This window comes from Ascidia mentula, chromosome 8 (assembly GCF_947561715.1).
Source record: "Ascidia mentula chromosome 8, kaAscMent1.1, whole genome shotgun sequence".
In the NCBI taxonomy this organism is placed as follows: Eukaryota; Metazoa; Chordata; class Ascidiacea; order Phlebobranchia; family Ascidiidae; genus Ascidia; species Ascidia mentula.
Window position 1 is genome coordinate 3410908 of NC_138573.1, and position 18999 is coordinate 3429906.

The 18999-nt window shown below is 40.0% G+C and overlaps 2 protein-coding genes across 2 annotated transcripts; both read left to right on the plus strand.

The window, feature by feature from the left end:
• Positions 1-799: 799 nt before the first annotated feature.
• Positions 800-5718, plus strand: LOC145910815 (acetylcholine receptor subunit alpha-type acr-16-like). Its single transcript, XM_082998022.1, has 15 exons — positions 800-860; positions 965-1128; positions 1519-1640; positions 1975-2087; positions 2294-2394; positions 2677-2780; positions 3041-3207; positions 3649-3735; positions 4050-4162; positions 4307-4463; positions 4690-4805; positions 4872-4927; positions 5046-5125; positions 5264-5371; positions 5495-5718. Exons 1-15 carry the CDS (start codon positions 800-802, stop codon positions 5716-5718), a joined length of 1773 nt encoding a protein of 590 aa, XP_082854148.1.
• A 6206-nt stretch (positions 5719-11924) lies between these two features.
• LOC145910626 (uncharacterized) lies at positions 11925-15533 on the plus strand. The gene is made up of 4 exons (XM_082997815.1): positions 11925-12333; positions 13276-13389; positions 14528-14725; positions 14831-15533. Exons 1-4 carry the CDS (start codon positions 12181-12183, stop codon positions 15005-15007), a joined length of 642 nt encoding a protein of 213 aa, XP_082853941.1. The 5' UTR covers positions 11925-12180; the 3' UTR covers positions 15008-15533.
• The last annotated feature ends 3466 nt before the right edge of the window (positions 15534-18999 follow it).

Genomic DNA, 18999 nt, shown 5'->3' on the forward strand with positions numbered 1-18999 from the left:
TTTGCGGGAACTGAATTGTTTGTTGAAAATTTAACCTGGTTTTAAACTTATTTTCTAAAATGTGCAGTTGTAACGGCGAAAAATTTGATTTAGTGCCAACAGAAATCTTGCATGTTTTAAACACTGTGACTGTTTAAGATAAAAATACGGCAGACACAGTCGTGGTGATTACACCTCGAATGAACTATCGAAATTCTTGCCCTCGGTTAGGTTCGCAAAAAAGCTGTGCTTACTGTTGAGCAATTAATGATCTATTTGTTCCACTCTGGCAGCGTGGCACACTGTTTATTATTATAGCCCAAAAATGACATGTGTTAAGTCCCTAACATCAGGGGTTAATCCGGTAAATTGATCTCTGAATAATTCACCAGACAAGATGGGAGTAAGAATAGAACTATACGCATTATAGGCGGACATTGTTGCAAAACAACTTTCACAAATAAATAAGAAATTGTTTTGGTAAAGGAAACATTTACTGGTGTTATTTAAAAAAAAACATACATTTCCACGAAGAGACCAAGTTTTTGTTTAATTAAATTTAAACATCAATTGTTTATATTTGCAACAACGTTAGAAACTGTAATGAAGTCAAAGATTGTGAATTTAGTATTCAACGTAATAAAAGTGCAATTCAGTTTTGCGTGAACCGATATACAGGAAAGTCGATCTATCGCTTCAAAACGCGCGCTTTTCTCTATTATGACGTCACGAACCTTCACAAGTGCACCCGACTCGGCTAAAATTCCATATGGTTCTGCGTTATTGTAGCGAAAGAAGCGGGCGTCGCGCCAAGGTCAGCATGATTGGAGAAATCAAATTATTTGTGTTTTGGTGGCATATTCTGATTCTTATCCCTGCAGGTGAGACACGTACAATTATTGAACATTTTGGGTTGCAGGGTGCCTAAAATTAAAGCTGTAAGTTTAAAGGATTTGAAGAATTCACATTTGATATGATACAATAGTACAAACAAGTTTTTTTTTCGTCACAGGCGATTGCGACCCTTTCGAAAAGCAACTGATGAACGATTTGTTAAGAAATTATACCAGCCTAGAGCGTCCAGTACGCAACCACACGGACCCATTAATTGTGAATGTCAAATTTTCGTTGCAACAAATTGTCGACGTGGTAAGTGCTTTACCATGACATTGGAAGTGTTTTAATGGGTGTGAATCAGAGCTGGTTCTGTGCTTTAAATAAATTGTTACTGATGCTGCCAGGCATATTTATTGCTGAATACTGCCCTTCTGGCAAACTTTATTTTATTGAAGTTTTTCAACGTTTCGGCTGTTATGCAGCAGCCTTCATCAGGAGGTAAAAAATGTAAGTTTAACAACTGTGCTTATTTGACCGATTTCACCAAAAAGGGCCCCGCATTTCCTGTAGGCCCGGCCCTGGAGTGTATTAACTGCGCCTAAAAACAACCAAAAAAATAGCACGTTGTCTACGAAAATCGGTTGCTTTCAACTGTTATCTGTTGAAAATCCAATTAAAACATGCATAATGTTGACTTCCAAGGACGAACGGAATCAAATTATTGCGTCAAACGCTTGGCTGGACTTGAAGTGGGTGGATTATCAGCTTCGATGGGATCGTTCAAAGTATGGAAACCTGAGCAAGATAAGGATTCCCTACAAATAGTGAGTATTGAATATTTACCTTGTTAAAGGCGTATATTGGATAACGCACTTCGCCAAAATGTTTATTGAATATCGTATATATTGTCAAAACATGTATTGGATAACGCACATCGCCAAAATATTTATGGAATAAGATATATCGTCAAAAAATTTATTGGATATCTCATATATCGTCAAAACACGTATTGGATATCGTAAATTGTGAAAATATTTATTGAATAAGATATATCGTCAAACATTTATTGGATATCGTATATATCGTCAAAGATCACACCAACTATAGCCAACAACAATACCCAAAACGTTATGATACGTTGGTTTTTATTGTCACCAGTATTTGGACGCCTGATATTCTTCTTTACAACAATGCGGACAACAATTTTGATTCTACAACTCACACATCCATTGTCATCGGTTATAAAGGGGACTGTCTTTATGTTCCGCCAGGTGAAATAAAAATAATTTAACGTAAATTTTAGAACCACGAGGGAATATTAATTGGTATTCGTGTTCCTGCTACTGCCGTTCCCTTTTTTTTGTAGGCACAATGTTAAAAATGGCATTACCTTTATACATTGCATTTCCACTGCCACCAAACTTAATGAAATGAATTAAATAGTTTATTATTATGACAATCAAATTTATTTCTTGAGGTTTGTTTAAATCCACATGCAAGATAGACGTGAGTAACTTTCCTTTCGACGAACAAGTTTGCAAACTTAAATTTGGAGTGTGGTCTTACAACGGAAATCAGGTGAAAGTTTATCATGTTGGTCCAAGTGCTGCTATTTCATCGCCAAAACATACAATTTATTTGAAATGAAAACTTATGCATCAAAACGCAACTGTTTCATTTGGAAAAGCAGACCTTACTATATTTAAGCACGGAGCCAATAATATATTTTATGAGCTGCACATATACTATATACAATCACAGCCATCACACCAAGCTGCACTGATGAGACTGGAAAGGCCGAAACAGTGGCCATCTGCATGCGGCTCTCAAAACTTACTATATTTGTTGTTACTGTTTAAGGTGGACTTGCAATTACAACCAGGCGGTGGAACGGACGTAACTGAATATATTGAAAGCGGAGAATGGAAATTAACCAAACTGCTCGGAAAAAGAAACGTGCATGAGTAAGTTAAACCAATTTCACAACTTACAATTTTACTACTATATATCAATTAAAATGCACTAAATATATTAGATTGAAATCATTGTAAATACGTGTGGGTACAATCTACAGAATGTACAATTTGTTGCATGTTGACACTTCGAAGAGCTCCCAAATTGTTAAATCTAAGTTTCATCCCTAGATTTTTGCCTAATGGTGATGATGAGTATCACACCCAAAAAAAGCATCCTAAAACATGTTTAAACAGACAAATCTCTTCAGATATAAATGCTGCCCCGAATATTTTGTGGATATCACCTTCTCAGTGGGTATACGACGTCGAACCATGTTCTACATCATCAACCTTATTCTACCCTGCGTGCTCAATTCCGTCCTCACTCTGCTAACCTTCGTGCTTCCCGCCGAGGCTGCCGAAAAGGTCACCCTTGGTAAGTATTGAATGTAGGCAACCTTATGTGAGTAAACATGGCAGGTAAAGGTGGCTTTGGACTTTAGGCTGCGATGTAAATATAACCCATACTTTCACAATTGTCGAATTCCGTTCTCGCGGTGTATTTTCGGGGTAGTTTGGAATGTTAACCTGGCCTTTCAGGAAACATTATTTCAGGCTAAAATCGGTCAGTCTTGGTATGTAAGACAAATATATTTCGCTTTTGTAACCAGCATCCTCAGTGTATATAAAACAAGAATCAATTGACAAAAATTTCTGGCCTGTCAGCATTGAATTTATCAATGTATGAGTAATAGAGCGTTAATGGCAAAGATCGTAGGTCATGTTACAACAGGGCATTTTCACAGACATCTAAGTTGACTTTTTTAAGGAAAGAGAATAACTGTACCGGTTATAAGTACATGTTTTTTTGTTTCAGCTATAACCGTTCTTCTGGCGCAAATCGTTTTCATGTTGCTAATAATGGAAACCATGCCACCAACCTCTGACGCAATTCCGCTGATAAGTTCGTATACTGTTGTATTACAAGAAGTATAAAAGTAGTTTTTTTTAATCAGTTTTGCAATTTTTGTTCACTTGATATTATAATAAAAGGGTAAGAAAGGAAAAAAATATTCTTGTTCCTATAAAAGAAAAATAAAGGTAATCGATCTGGTTTGTTACAAAGAATTTAGGATTGAATTTAACACAACCCTTGCTTTAATGTTTCTTAACCCAAAGAGGCACAAGAAGAATGCCTCTGGTAAAACACAAAACTTTTTCGTATGTCAATCTTACCAGCACCTGCCACATCACACAACAACGTACGTAACTTTTCAGGCAAATACTTCGCCTGTAGTTTGATCACTGTTTGTGCGTCCGTCGGTGGAACTGTCCTCGTCCTCTCATTCTATTATAAGTCGCCCGAGATCGACGGTCGCATGTCGCCAACGGTGAGCATTATAGCACATGTTCTTGCCACAGCATGTTAGAAATATCGGATATCTCGTCGTACACCTACGTTACGTAGGTTAAAAGTCAAACCGTCGATTTTAGCAGCAAATTTATAACACTTATTTACACCTGGCAATGCACAGTTGAGGAAGCTGCTTTTGAAAACTTTCCCCAAAATGATGCACATGGATCCGTTCATCATCGCGGATAAGAAGTTTTACGAGAACCGTGCCACTGTCGCGCACAGTTTGGTGGTGAGCTCTCTTGGATGCAACGGAACTGTTCCAAAAGTAGAAACAAGTGAGCGTGATGTCTTATCTTTCTGTTCCTCTTCTGTAAGCTCCCAATCTCCCGAGCACTAGTTTTTGCACATGTACGTTTTCTTGTGCTGATTTATTTCTGCGGGAGATTTGGATCTTTTTCTGCTTTTGGCAACGAATATCCTGTTTTGTTTAACAAGGAAAATGAACAGTTATAAAAAAACGCGTTCAGTTGAGTCTTTAATTGAGTAATTGCGTTAATTTAGTCAACAGAACCAATAGGAAAGATGCAAAGGAAACTTCAAGCAATAACAATAACAACAAGAAAACGGAGGAAGATTTCTATGGTTGCGAAAGACCAACAAGAAGACCGAAATTGCAGGTGAAATTTACACAAAATCTACATTTTTTATCTGGAAATTAACTAAACATTTTATTCTTCACTTAGCGGTCCATTATTCGTCCAAGTGCTTTCAGACGCAGCGAAATCTCATCATTTACAAGGTAGGCATCTGTTTTGATAACCGTCTTATTTTCTGCCTACGATTTTGTTTCGTTTAAATAAGAATAGGCGTGTACATTTAAATTGGGACTCCGCTTTATGTAAATTCCCTTTTTTCAGTGACGATTTAAAGGAGGTATCCGAGGACCACGCGACACCAGTGATGCAGAACCGCTCACGAAGTAAAGATTCGTACTTCAGTAAGATACAACACATTTACGTCACAGCTCATAGTTCTTTTAAGAAAGAAAAATATTAAACTGCACAAACGCAAAATTGGTTTTCTATTCGCACATGACTTCGAATCAACACACAATTGACGCAGAAAATGTGCTTAGGCGGTAGTACACCGAATGGAAACAAAGACACCGACGTTTCAACCACGTACACTAACAACAATTTTGTGCCATGCAAGAAAATAAGAAACAAGTCTATTTGTACAAATGGTAAGATTTAAGTCCACAACGTTGGAATTGGTACAAAAATATACAGCTACAATTATTTATTGAACCAACAAATTTTTAAAGATGAAATTGTATTTATTTATACACGCGCCTATTTTCATCAAGCGATGGAAACCGCAAAAGCACTGCAGGAGATTCTACGACGACTCCAGCGCCTCAACCGCAAGGTGGAACAAGAGAGCGAAAATAATAAAATCCTTCTGGAATGGCAATACGCATCGCGCGTGTTAGATAAATTGCTGATGTGGATATTTTCGTTGTTCGTTGTCGTGGCAACCCTGGCCACTTTGTTTGCGGTCCCAAATATCAATGACGTTTTCACGATGTAATTTATTACCGCACCGGGGTTCGAACCCATGCTATTCTACACAAGAATTTCGATATAGTTTACTACTTTCTGTTTGAGTCTTGCCGAATGTTGCCAATCACGATGTAAATTAGACGTAATAAACAGATTCAAAAAATGAAAATACGCGGGCTTGTGGCATTTAAACATTTCCTCGCCCTAAAAAATAACGCAGTATTGTATACAAGAAATTGGGACAAACCCCTTTTGTGATGTCATAAGAGTTTTTTTGTGGACAAAGTCATTAAAAATGACCGCAATGCCCAGCCTTTTTTAGTCAATTATTGAATATATTTGTGCGTTATTGTTCCTTAAAAAATACTGACAGATTTTTAATCAGTTGCGAAAATAAGATTGCTTGCTTTGAAATAATGTTTCGTTCGAACTCATATGGTGTATTCACTTTCGTATTCAATACGGAAGCAACATCACCCGGTTTCCTACAATAAGAAACTGTGACGCAACAAAGGAACTTTGCAAACGTTAATGGGTTTATGTCCGGTTGCCTCTTGGAAACCAAACCTCCAAACAATAAGGAACACGTCATTCAATCGACCAACAATATTACGCCATTTAGGGTGGTATGTGCAGTATGGCATGTTCGCTTTGCGCGTAATGGGACGATTTGCCAACTTAGGGTTGTGTTGGTGAAATCGCGAAAAGTTTAAAGTGAGTACATGCACTTTCGGCCCCTTACCTGATAAACTCTTAAAACCGTCACCAAATTCATGTATTTTTATCACCAAAGAATAAACAACGACAACACTTGTATATTGGCACGTAAGGAAATTCCTAGGTTGCATACATGCAGGGAAATATGCTGCGACAATGACGCTTTTAAGCTAATAAAATGTGGAAATTTTAAAATATCTGCGGTATTACCTTATGACAATAGAGCGACCCATTGTCCTTTGCGCCATTCCATTGTGCTAGGATTTTTATGAAGACCTGTGACGTACGTGACTGCAGGGACTTACCCCTTTGAGCGTGTTTGGTGTTTTCCCCTGCGTGTCGTTTGGAAAAGACCTGCAACGCTGGCAAGTTAGAAATGTTAATTACACAATTAGGGGCTGCCGTAATTGTTTGAAGGAGGAAATACGGAATACGCAGTTCCGCTTTTGCTGTTTGTGGAATGCAAGATGGTATAAAATATTTTGAGTGACCAACTTAAAAGCATGCTGCAAAAGTGGTTTAAATTTAGAGGATTCTTGTTGAAATGGAAAGTACGCGCCTTTAAGCCACAGACGATACATATAAGAATTTGCCCGAATGTGCATTTGGAAACCACCCAACAACAGCATTAACCGCATCATAATTGGCACTGTAGTTCCTCCTATGACTTACAATTACTTTGTGATTGATTGTGCATGCGAGGGTCAGCATGCTCGAAGGTTTCTGTTATAGGAAAGCACCAGGGCTCCATCATATTCAAACCATGACCGATATGCACGCAGGAATTCCCAGTGCAAAGAAAAACAACTTTCAAAATGAAGAAGAAATAATTGTCCCTTGCATATTTGATGAACACAAGCAGCATGACACACCACTGTTGAAACAGCTCAAGACTACGAATAAGTGGGCTATTGTCTCGTAAAGACATTCGACATGTTCCTTACAACCGCAGATCACTCACGAAAAACAACAACTCTGCATCAAGACAAAAAACAAACACGTTTCAATTCGCCATACACCTTACGAACGAAATTTAAGTTAAGGTATTTACCCAGAAAATATTTTTTTCCAGATTTGTAAACGGTGTGTCGCGAAAAAAATACAATTTAAAAGATTTTGCATTTCACGAAAACGTAGTTCCAACACTGCGTACGCATGGAGGCAAATAAACGCACTTGTTTTGGCAAATATCGATCAAGTCACTACGTGATGGCACGAATATGCGAGCAATTAATAAAAGTCGGAAGCCTTTCACCGGTTTGGAACTTTTGGTCATCTATCAGGTCATCGCTGGGAGTTATTCCAACCACATTTCGAACAATAACAGTGATATTCTCCTATACCCGCATATGTTACGCCTTTTTCTAGTTATTGCAGGAAAAGCGAGGTGCTTTCACGCGTGCATTTGCGGGGTATTTTCTTGCACAATTGGAAACACCAGGCATGGTCGAAACATGCCTTATGTGCGCCGTTTGCTCGACCGTCACCGTATCGTTAGTGTTATGCAAAATTTTTGATTCGGAAAAAATTTCAGGCTTTTCATCATGTCGTGCTTCTTAAACTCGTGTGTGGCATACAGCTTGTTTGTAAGTAGCTCCATCAGTATTTGTTGTTTTTGTCCGAACACCATTGAATAATTAAAATCGCTTTGAAGTTTTGTCACTGACCTGAAGCAACCGTCATCCATGGGTAACCATGGCACAATTCACTGATTGAAATATTTTTTTGATTTGTATTTTTGCTTGTTGTGTTTGGATTTAATTTAACAATTGAATTATTGAACTGTGTTAAATAACATAAAATGCTGCATGTAACAAATAGAAAACGGTTGCCTACAATATCTTGGAAAGTGTATCATAATATTGGCAATGACAAGGAATTAGAGTAAAAATATATTTTTATCTGTTCATTGCGTCTGTGTGTGTTTAACTCCCATGGTGTTACAGGCAACTTCTTCACCCAAACGTTGCTCATTTCCAGTTTAACATGACGACATGCACGTGGTACTGTATTCTTTAACCCGACTTCAGATACTAAACTCAAGCGTATATCAGCGAAACCTGGCTGAGAAACATAAGCCGTGGAACTACCGGCTGTAGCAATAACTTTATTACGCTATTCTGGTGGATGCGAGACAGGAAATATCGTTTCCGCGTGCTTTTTGCTACCTGCTTATGCGTAGTAACGGCCGAAGTCGACTCACAGAGCATTTCAGATGGGTTGGGATTCCCAAACTCGCTGCAATGTGGCGGTGTATGGCCACCGGTGCGCGCAATCATGCGGTGTTTTTCCCAATTTCTCGTAAACAAAAACAGGGAGCTAAGGTTCTATGGTCGGGTACATTACGCGCCATTGTTTGTGGTGACTTTGTTTCGTACGCACTCTTAAAACAATATAGCATTGTTAAGAGGAGTTTGGGCTCCTTCCAAAAGCCAACGTTTTGGTTCAACATTTATTAGACCTGAAACCGTTTTGAAAAACCTCGTTTCGGATTTCGAAACTGATGAGCGCAATTCAAAACTTGGTGTTTTCGTTTAGCTATGGGCGGTATTGTAAGAGCATGCTTGCTCCTTTACAGTGTTTTCGATCTCTACAGATAAAATTGTACCCCCTATAACCGCCAACCAGAGACTGCACTTTTACCTCGTGAATCTAATTCACGTAACGTTGGTAATTAGAGTTGCGCTGATGTATTCCTACAATCATATAAAGCGAATTTGCTTCCCACGTTAGGGAGATGAATCAGCAACTTGTTGGAATTTACTGTCCTACATATATTTGCATCTAATTTCGTCAAATATCCTGACCAACTGCCAGACAAAACACCGATTCTTCTATACCAAAGCAAGTCTGTATATTGGTTTCTTAAGCCTAGAGAACGCAAATGTATTAAATGGTTTAAAAGGTTGATGACAAAAGACAAAACATGACAAATGCAACCACCGCCCAGAAGTAATCGCCGTGTGTCGAGGTTTGAAAAGGTTTTGATGAGAATTCTGGGAAGGCCTGCTGCGTATTATTCGAGTCATACAGATTTATGCAAATGAGGTGCAAACTTTGTTTCCAGCAGCGGTGATGGACAAAAAACACGTGAATGCAAATTTACAGACGGGAAGTTCTGACGATGACTGACAGCCGAAAAATTCCATTAATTTTATGATGTAAAAGTTTTTTGAGAAAATAATTTTATAACCATCACATTCGGTTGAGTCTCAACAGACAAGTCGGCTGTGACGCAGGCGTTGATCAAATTGGTATGAACTAGTTGAGTTATTTGTATTTCTGTGAAATCAAAATGATCTCTTCACGATCTCGTTAACTTAAATATATCGTTCCTATTGCAACATTCTGTAAATAACAATGGCTGCGTGTTTTTAATCATCTTCCAACTCCCTTGTCTCACATTTACTGAAAAAAAACCAACAACAATATACGATTCAGTTCGTTTCAAATCCGTTTCAGTTTGCAAATGGCAAAATTTCCCATGGGAAATATTCCGGGGGAGGTTTTTCATAAGATGATTTCACCTTCTCGAGTTTCCGCCGCCTTCAAAAACCCGCATCGACAAATCGCCGCCGGCCGAAAAAATGTCGATTCGTAACAACTGACAGCGGGAAATTCCCCGTCATGAGTCTGGTGATTCACCGGAAAACCAGGAAGGGCGATGACGCGGTTTATGTTTGCATTACTTCGGGATTTTGGGTTTCGGACACGAATACGGCGAAATAAAATGCTTTAAAAACTTCTGCAGAACTTTCCTGTGGGCGAGATGTATTTCCCCCGACACGGTTATTGCGCGCTAAAGTTGACGCGACCTACGTTTGTGACGAAACACAAAAAGTGCTCGTTCTGGTTGAGACTTCCTGAAAACTGGCAATCGATCGAACTAAATCAACATTACAATCAATGAGACTTAAATGCGGCTGTTGATGTATAGCAGAGCGTTCCGAAGCATGACCTTAAGAGGACCACCACTAGCAAGTTTAAAAGCACATTTACGTGTATGTATAAGCTTACTCGAGGTCATTTAGAGGTTTAGAAGGTTACGAAAGGTCACAAGTAAACTGGGCCAGCAACTAAAAACCCACTTGAAGTGGTGAAACCAATCTTTTGGGCGTCATAGTTTTTATCAAAACCATTCACGCTCTGATGCCTGCTGGTTTCCGTTTTTTGCCGAAACAGACATTTTACCATTAGCTGTTTTATGCGGCAACTGGAAATGTCACAATGTGTGCATAAACAAATAACTTTTTTAGAGCCGTGTGCAAAAATATGGAAACCCGGGGAATATATTTCGCGTTTATTTTTGCTTAATAACAATACTGCGTTAAAAGTCCTGTAGTCATATATACTAACCCCGATACCGAAATACTCCAATCCTGAAACGCGTTGACGTAATATAGAATCCCAGCTGGGTTGCTGTGAAACTCGCTGAATGCTTTCGATAACATACTGAAAAAATACAAGTATTGCGCTACTTTTGCCAGGCATAATACAATTTAAACAGGACTGCTCTTCTGGCATAAATTAACGTACTTTAACCCTGATAAAGTCATGCTGTAGATGAAACGTCGGAAGAATAAAGTACGTTGATTTATGCCAAAAGAGAAGTCTTGTTCAAATTGAATAAACACTATATAGTAAAAAATGTTTTTTAGACAACAAAAGCAAATCTCTGGTGCCATGGAAATAGTTGTTTGCAAAAATTTTAAATCTGTCTTAAAATTCCCTTCGCATCGCTAAACGATGATTCATGAACCAATAACCTGCGAAAAATTTACGTTTCCAATATTCTCATTTTCGTACGATGACACTCGTGTACACAAAAACGCCATGTTTAAAATAGTCCAATTGTATCATTAAAATCACACTTTTGCTAGGACTTTTTCCACCCAAATCCTAGTTTTCACCATTTCCCGGGGGCACGATTGATTGGCGCAGGGAAGTTTGTCAAAACTCCACGATATACGTTACGACCGACAACTGCAGATACGCTTTCCGGTGGCGACACCGCCCCGAAAATGTTGCGCAACAGACACAGAAGAAACTGAATACCCGTAAACAGACAGCAAGGTAGAATGTTTGTTTAAAGTCACTGGGTTGTCCTGGCATTTGTAGCGCCTGTAAAGTCATCTCACTCGAGTTGACATTATATGTGCTCAACCCACCATGTCGTTTTCAGTATCTGAATAAAATCAAATGCTCGATGCCGATTGAATCAACAAAAAAAATTAAATTTTGACACGCCGTGTAACAACAACAACCATTTTAACACGCCGTGTGAAGAATTCGGATTTTTTCATAGTCTGGTGTCGCGTCTGGGATTCACGCTCGCGTTGGGTGCGTAGTAGGACGGCCAGGTGACGTAAGTTTCGTGCTGACGCTTATAAATATCGGGCTCGGGCTGCTGGGCTCGCATTCTGAGTTGTACAGCTGGACCAATAACAATAGCTGGCACTGCATTTGTAGCGACTATTAGCACTGCATGCGTTGTGGCACTGCACAGACAACATTTCCAGTAAAAATAAAAGGGTATTTTATCGTATTTCAATGAGTTTCTTTAGTCAGACAGTGGAAATAGGAGAATATTCTGTTAATATTACGAAAAATATTTGCTAAAAAAATTGTTTGGTTATCATAAAAATCTATACCTATACTCACTGTTTTGGGTGGTTTGACTTGCAGATCTAAAGCGAACATAAAAGCGACTTTTGTATACAAGATTAATTCGAAAACTTTGACCACTTGTGAAAAAACTTCAACGAAAAGGAACATGGAGAATCAAGGCAGGCCTTCATCATGCTCAGACTTGGATAAGAACACGGACACATCCACAACGATTCAAACGTCGGTTTCACTACCATCGCTTCCAGGAAGTCACCGGTCGTTGTCAAACGTGTTGAGAAGGCCGGGAAATGGCGAAACCGTAAGTGGTTATTAAGACATTGGGAATTTTGCCGTGGTCCAATTGTTGACATTGCACTGAAATAACATATGCCAACAAGCACGACGTTTAAGCGTTAGGACGACATAATTTCACGCTTTGTTGCATGTTTCTTGTCACATAAAAAAATTCCTAGGCAAGCATTCTGCTGTTACAATGGTTGAGTCGATTCACAATTTAAGCCTTAGAAGTATTGTTGGTTACGAACGCTTTGATCATGCATCAGCCCAGGCAAGGAAGACTAAATCAGTCGTTTCTTTTGATCACTTATTTCTTGCTTGGCGTTTGGTTTGTCGCGATGCCCTACGTGCAATTACGTAAAGATAACTACCGACGATAGCCTGCGGGAGCAACAGACTCCGAAAACTCCCACACACTCGTAAATATACGCGCACTATACATTGCTTAGCCTCTGGCGTAGGTGAATGTCATTAGGCGTCGCGGGGCACTTACATTCGCTCTGTGATCTTACCACTGGCGTTTGAAGCCTACAAAATGTGATGTTGATGGCCTACACAGCTCGTCGTTTTAATTACGATCAGCTGCTTGTCGTACTTGTTTCAAAATTCGCTTTTAATTGTCTGGCGACTTGAAGCTGCTGACATTCTTTGCGATGATGTAATGTCGTCTTAACCACCTCGAGCATTGCTGATTCAACATACCAACGCTGAAATGATTTGTCGTTGTCTGTGTCCAGAATTCCGAATAGCAAATACTTAATTAGACGACACAAGTTAACACGGTAAAGAAAACGTGCATTCGAATATATACTGAACACAAAACTCCCGGCCCGTCAAGTAGGGGATTATACGTGGACGAATTAAAACTGCTAAATTTTCCTAAGGCGCCATTTCCGCTGTTCTCGAAAACCTATCAATCGTGAGCGTTCGGCAAAGGATTTAACTGGGATTTTTTGCGCCACAGGACCCTCTGTCTTCACTCAATGCCTGCGACTACGGTGTTACGTGTGGAAGCAGTCAAAAGGTGATGGAAAAACTCATGGAGAGATTGTTCGACCTCGAGAACGAAAGAGCTGAGGTGGGTTTGAAAGAGATGCATTGCAATTAAAACACGGCACCTTTATAACGCGTGACATGGCAGAAAAATCTGAGAACTAGTTAAAGGTTGACGATAGGATTTTGCGATGCAAACCATTAAAAAGAATCCAATGCCTTATAACGTTGTTTACCAAATCCTTACTCGCTGCAGACGTTTCCTGCAAACGTTATAGTTTGTGTGACGTATTTTAAAAGGACCTTTTGGTGCAATACTTATTTGTCCCTTAAGTTTAGCCGTTGTTATTTATAGTTGCACTTTTAGCAGAACCCAGAATCAGGGTCAGTTTAGCAACGCATCGACAGTGTGCGCATTTTGGCATAACCAACCATACATGCGACATACGCGTTTGGCTTAAAGCAACCTCCGCAGCACCCTCCCGATGACGTTGATGGTGGGGGTTTTACACGCCCGCAGTTCTGTGACCTACAGCACGTTCTGCATGTCACGGCATTTGAAGGGCCCGCAACTGGCAACGGTCTGTTTCCTGCGTGTGAAGGCGCATTGCAGGATCGTGATTTGTACAAAAAATCTTCTGCGTTTGGTGTTAAGTCAAAGGCTATAGAAAAAGCACACTTTCGGGATAAATTGATTTGATTCGGTTTCGACGCTTGGGCTCTTCGCAACGCAACCTTAATGGTCTTGTCCGTATCACGACGCACAACGGGGAGAATAAATTAAGGCCAATTTTCAACAGGAAGCTACAGGTAATTAATTATTCACACCTGTTTGCCACGCGCGACTGCGTTAGCCCGTGCCGGGACCGGCGGAAATTACTTTATGCTTAAAATTTACGCGTTGATTGTCCCGTCGAGATTAGGTGATATTATAAAGTGCGGGGTTATTGAAAATTGTTTCTCATGTTGCTTAACCGTCAACAAATCTTTCCCCGTCGCTTCCTGTTTTCTTTACAATGTGCCCAAACAAAACACAAAGTGTGTAATTTTTAGTTTATTGATATGATAGATTTGACGTGAGCACTAATTATCAAGCCAAACTAAAAACAACGAAGTCTCAGGTTAGGCCCAGACTACAAACTTCCCAAAAAGTGCGCAATTTTCGCGCAATGCTGCATCAGTTTGACACATCAAATCAACTCAATACTGTTTTTCCTACACAGCTTCTCGCCGCCAACCGAACATGGGCCACGCAGTTCCAACTCATGCAGGAACGCCACAAGCGTGAAGTCAAAGATCTCAACGTAAAACTCGCTCAAAAACAACGCGCGGAAACCGTGACGTCACAACAGCGCCAGGGGGGAGCACCCGGTATGACGTGGAGTGAGACTAAAGAGCAGATGGACGTTCTCAAGCACCAGGTAGGATTTTTCCCGTGTTTCAACTTTCGCTACAACGCAGTTCGACTAAAATTGATTTTTGTTTCTGGTCGTATCCGATTTTTTACGTTCGAATTTTATTTTTAGGCCGAGGTTTATCGCGAAGACTTTCTCGAAGAGCGAAAGTCGCGGGTTCGTGCGCATGCGCAGTTGGATGCCCTTCGCAACGAATTGAAACGCGAACGAAAGTCGAGAGCAAAGCTTGTGTCGATCGTAAACGAATCGACCCGTGCTCGCGAAGAACCACCCAAGGTCTGCAACTGAGACTATTCCGCAGTACCGAAGGGTCGGGTTATGACGTCATTCTCACGCTGCAAATCGATCACGTGACCGCCTATATGCAAATTATCACTGTGAAAAAATCAAACCAAGCTGCGGAAAGGAGTTTGGTCCATTCAACATCATTAAAACTATCGGTGTTTTTTCTGCACTTTTTCGTTTTCGCTACTGTGCTCTGTTGTTACTTTGGCGTTTCGCTCCAAAACAGCTGCTTTTAAAGTGCATGCCTTTTGCGTAACTTGGGGGAAATTCGAACTACATTGTAAAACAAATACGTGCGTTTCCAGTTTAGTTTTCAGGAATCGATTTGGGTAACTATGTGGTTGCTATCGGGAACGATACAACGCCACACGTCTACCGAATATCGGTTATTGTGCTTATTTCACTGTGACTTTCGTTTTCATTTTGTGTACCGCCTTTTGCATTCCGTGCCTATTTTTCTACGTCATAGCGCCTTGTCGCATGTTGGTCAAAGGTTGCTGATATTAAATTCGATTCTCTTTGTCAAGGATTAACTTTGTGTTTCTGGCAGTATTTCTTTTTTAGAAATATTTTAGATATGCAAGACATTTGAGTGTGAGTCCAGTGAAATAGCAAGTAACCTTGTTTTGCCTCATAAAACAAAACACTGAAGATGCTTTACAGCGAAATATTTTTGTCTCAAACGAAAGCTAATAGATTACAACCCAGAAAACATATTTTCCCATAACCTCATAGCATTTAACAATCCTCAAACTACATTGCATAATCCCAAAGTTTGATATTAGCTAATTTTCGACGGTTGAACAGTCGACAAGAACATGGTGTAGGACTTTTGTCTGAATTAAAACGGTATGTTTATTAACTTAAAGTATCAATTACCGGCGAAGAGTCAAATTGGTTCAAATTCAGCAACAGGAAAATTTTGTTGTATGGAAACATTAGAGCTTAGTATATGATCAAATTGATTAAGACAACAAGGAATGCAAAATATATGCAAACCAAAACTGTATAACTGAAAAACTGCCCGGTCGCTTGAAGGGATTTTCCAAACAACAAATCGCTATGTGAAAAAAATAAAACATTTTTGTTTTAAACAGCGTTGTTTTAGTGATACTGGCGATGCCGAATTATAGATGAAATATAAGACTGTCGGGAGATTTCCATACAAGTTTTAAGAGTTCTATTAACCAGCTTACATTTGATTTTCAAGTCGCCCTTTTTCATGAGATACATTGTCAATATAGTTAGAGTAACTTAGAGCAGTTTTCTATGTGAAATGAAAGTGTCATTTGCATTCAATCTCGTTGTAGTATTTTTGAGTGTTTATAAGTCTTATGTTCAGAAATGTGTAGTAGTGTATGGTGTAGGTGGGATGTCTGGTTACGTTTGAGCTAAACTTGTTTGTTTACAAACCTCACTCGATCACCGAAAACCCAAATAAGTGAACTACGCAATTGTTTGTTGGAGCGATTAGGGTCAGGAAAGCTTCTTCTCCCTTGAAACGTAAACAATTCCCAAACATCGAGACTTCGTCACAAAACATCACGAAGTGTAAGGGTCATTTAAAAGCCTACTATACCATGTTATTAGGGGGCTGTAAAAGATAGGGAAGCGTTCTACATTTGGCCTCATCAGACCAAAATAACCCAACGCCTAATTAAAGCTGGCACTGGCTCAGACAGGCACACCTCAGCAACAAGACAAGACGCGTCGGAATCGTTTACTCACACCTACAATCCAAGGAAAGCACGATGATGTGGCAGATTTGGTACAGACAAGGCTGTATCTGGCTTGACAAGCCTCCTCTGATGGACGTGCCATTAGCAGAGAGCCTTGTATCATGTTCGTCCACAGGTCGTGCAGTGGCGACGTGATTGTGGGTTAATTAGGTTTGAGTGTCACGTGATGGCAGAAAGTGTAAAAACAAGATGTTAGAGGTTGGGCGATGAGCGTGAACAAGGGCGCGTGGTCTTCGTGACATAAGGCCAATAATACAGGACGGGAGTAAAATAAACAACCGCGGTATGACGTATGTGTTGCCACTGGATTGCAAGATAAGCTTTACACGCGGTCTTCTTGGCTTTTCTGATATGATACACCATATATTATGGCGGGTAGTAGATGAGCACGAACAATGCATTGGAAATATTGGAAAGTTTTTAATACCACTGTCTATGTATAGATCTGCTACACACGTCCTGAAGAAATCTCCAACAATTATTTGCAAAATTCGGAATATTTCGGATGTACGACGTCACTAAACGCCTTTTCTCCGCACATCAATCACGTGACCTTGCACTCGGTCCAAACGCTTTGCGTAAGGGGAACGTTTGCGACGCACGCGCCACACTGCTTTGTGACGTAATGACGTCGAAAACAAGCGGGAAGTGGTATCCCTTTCACGCGGCGATCCGCTACTGTGACGTAACAGAGGGATTATTTTTGCCAACGAATCAGTACAGACAGTGCAGCATGTCACGTTTTCTACCCGCTGTGACGTCATAAGGGGTTTGGAGGGTTGACTGTTGCGCAGATGTGGGAAATGGTAGGCCAATGACCGAATATGTTTGTAGCAGGAAATTGGAGTTTCGGCGTTTTGATATTGAGGAAACGAAGTTTTCCTGGTAAATGTGACGCACATGTTTCGGAACTTTTAAACTTAAAACCGTCCACAATCATAATCCTATAAATGCAGCGTTCTGTCACCCAGACCCACACAAAAAATACCAGCTTACATATCATTAAATGTGGTTTGAAATGCTTACTTTGCGGCCTACGCCGGTCCAAGTTTGGAAAGAGTTACATTCCTTCTGATAGCTGATGGAATTCGTCAAAACAACACGTCAAAGGAAATGTACATCACTCCTACTGGAACAGATTTTGACCTCCCACACCAAACAGTAAAAACTTACATCCAAAATGTAAATTCATACCCGGGTTTTCCGACCTGAGGAGTGACGTCACACGCGCGTCTGTGATCAGCAGAGAAACCCCGGTAAGACGAAAACAACCAGCATAAAGAAATAGTTCGGATAGTTTGGGGCCAGATAAGTTCACGCGAATGAACAACATGTTTTGTCAAACGTGTCTACACCTTTAATCACAAACAACTTCTGTGGCGGTGCTAGGGTAATTTCTACAACGCACAGTGAGTTTCCCTTTGTGAATGCCTTTGAACAATTCAGACAGCATCAAAACATTAAAAGTTTTTGGCCGTTCGGGAGCTTTACAAAACAGGTTTGTACGTTAATACTTTGCATGCAAAACCAAAAAAAACTTTGCATGTGCGTGCGGGTTGACGCCTCGTCTTTCCTTGGGAGATATTTGATACGTTTGCATACGCGTATATAAACATACCAAACTAAGCGAGAATGACACAGCATTAACTGAGCCCCAAAAATTAATTAAATTCAGCATCACAGTCTGGTTTTGGGAGACACAATGAGAAGTTTGTGTACATGCAAAACCGCAACTTACATACACAAGTCTAATAATACATCCCACATTTTTCGAGACAGGCTTCCCCGAAAAAGGTTATTCCCCCCAATTAGACTTTCTGTTGCGACGGGAGCAAATATCGCTTGTGACGTCACAAACGTGATACTGCTACTGTCATGGTGGGGAACTCCCTGCAGCAAGCTTCAAAAACTTTTCTGTCAAATTCCAACTTCCCAAGTGTGTTTGCGAGGAATCAAACTAGGGGTTTGGACGGGTTCGACTCGGAAAGGTTGAAAGTTCATTTAAGATGTTTAAAAGATTGTTGTGGAGGAGGAACGTGAAGTTACTGGTTTTAAATTGTGGGTGCACATTTTTTTACCATGATAGTTATTCGAACAGTTGTAAAATCCTGTTCATATGCCATGTTTCGTTGATGCGTATTTCATTTTTATTGTTGCCCTGAACTCACCATTCGGGTTAACGAAAAAATACATTTACACAAACAGGTTTACAAATGGTATCTTGAACTGCCACAAATTACCTCCTGAAAAACATCA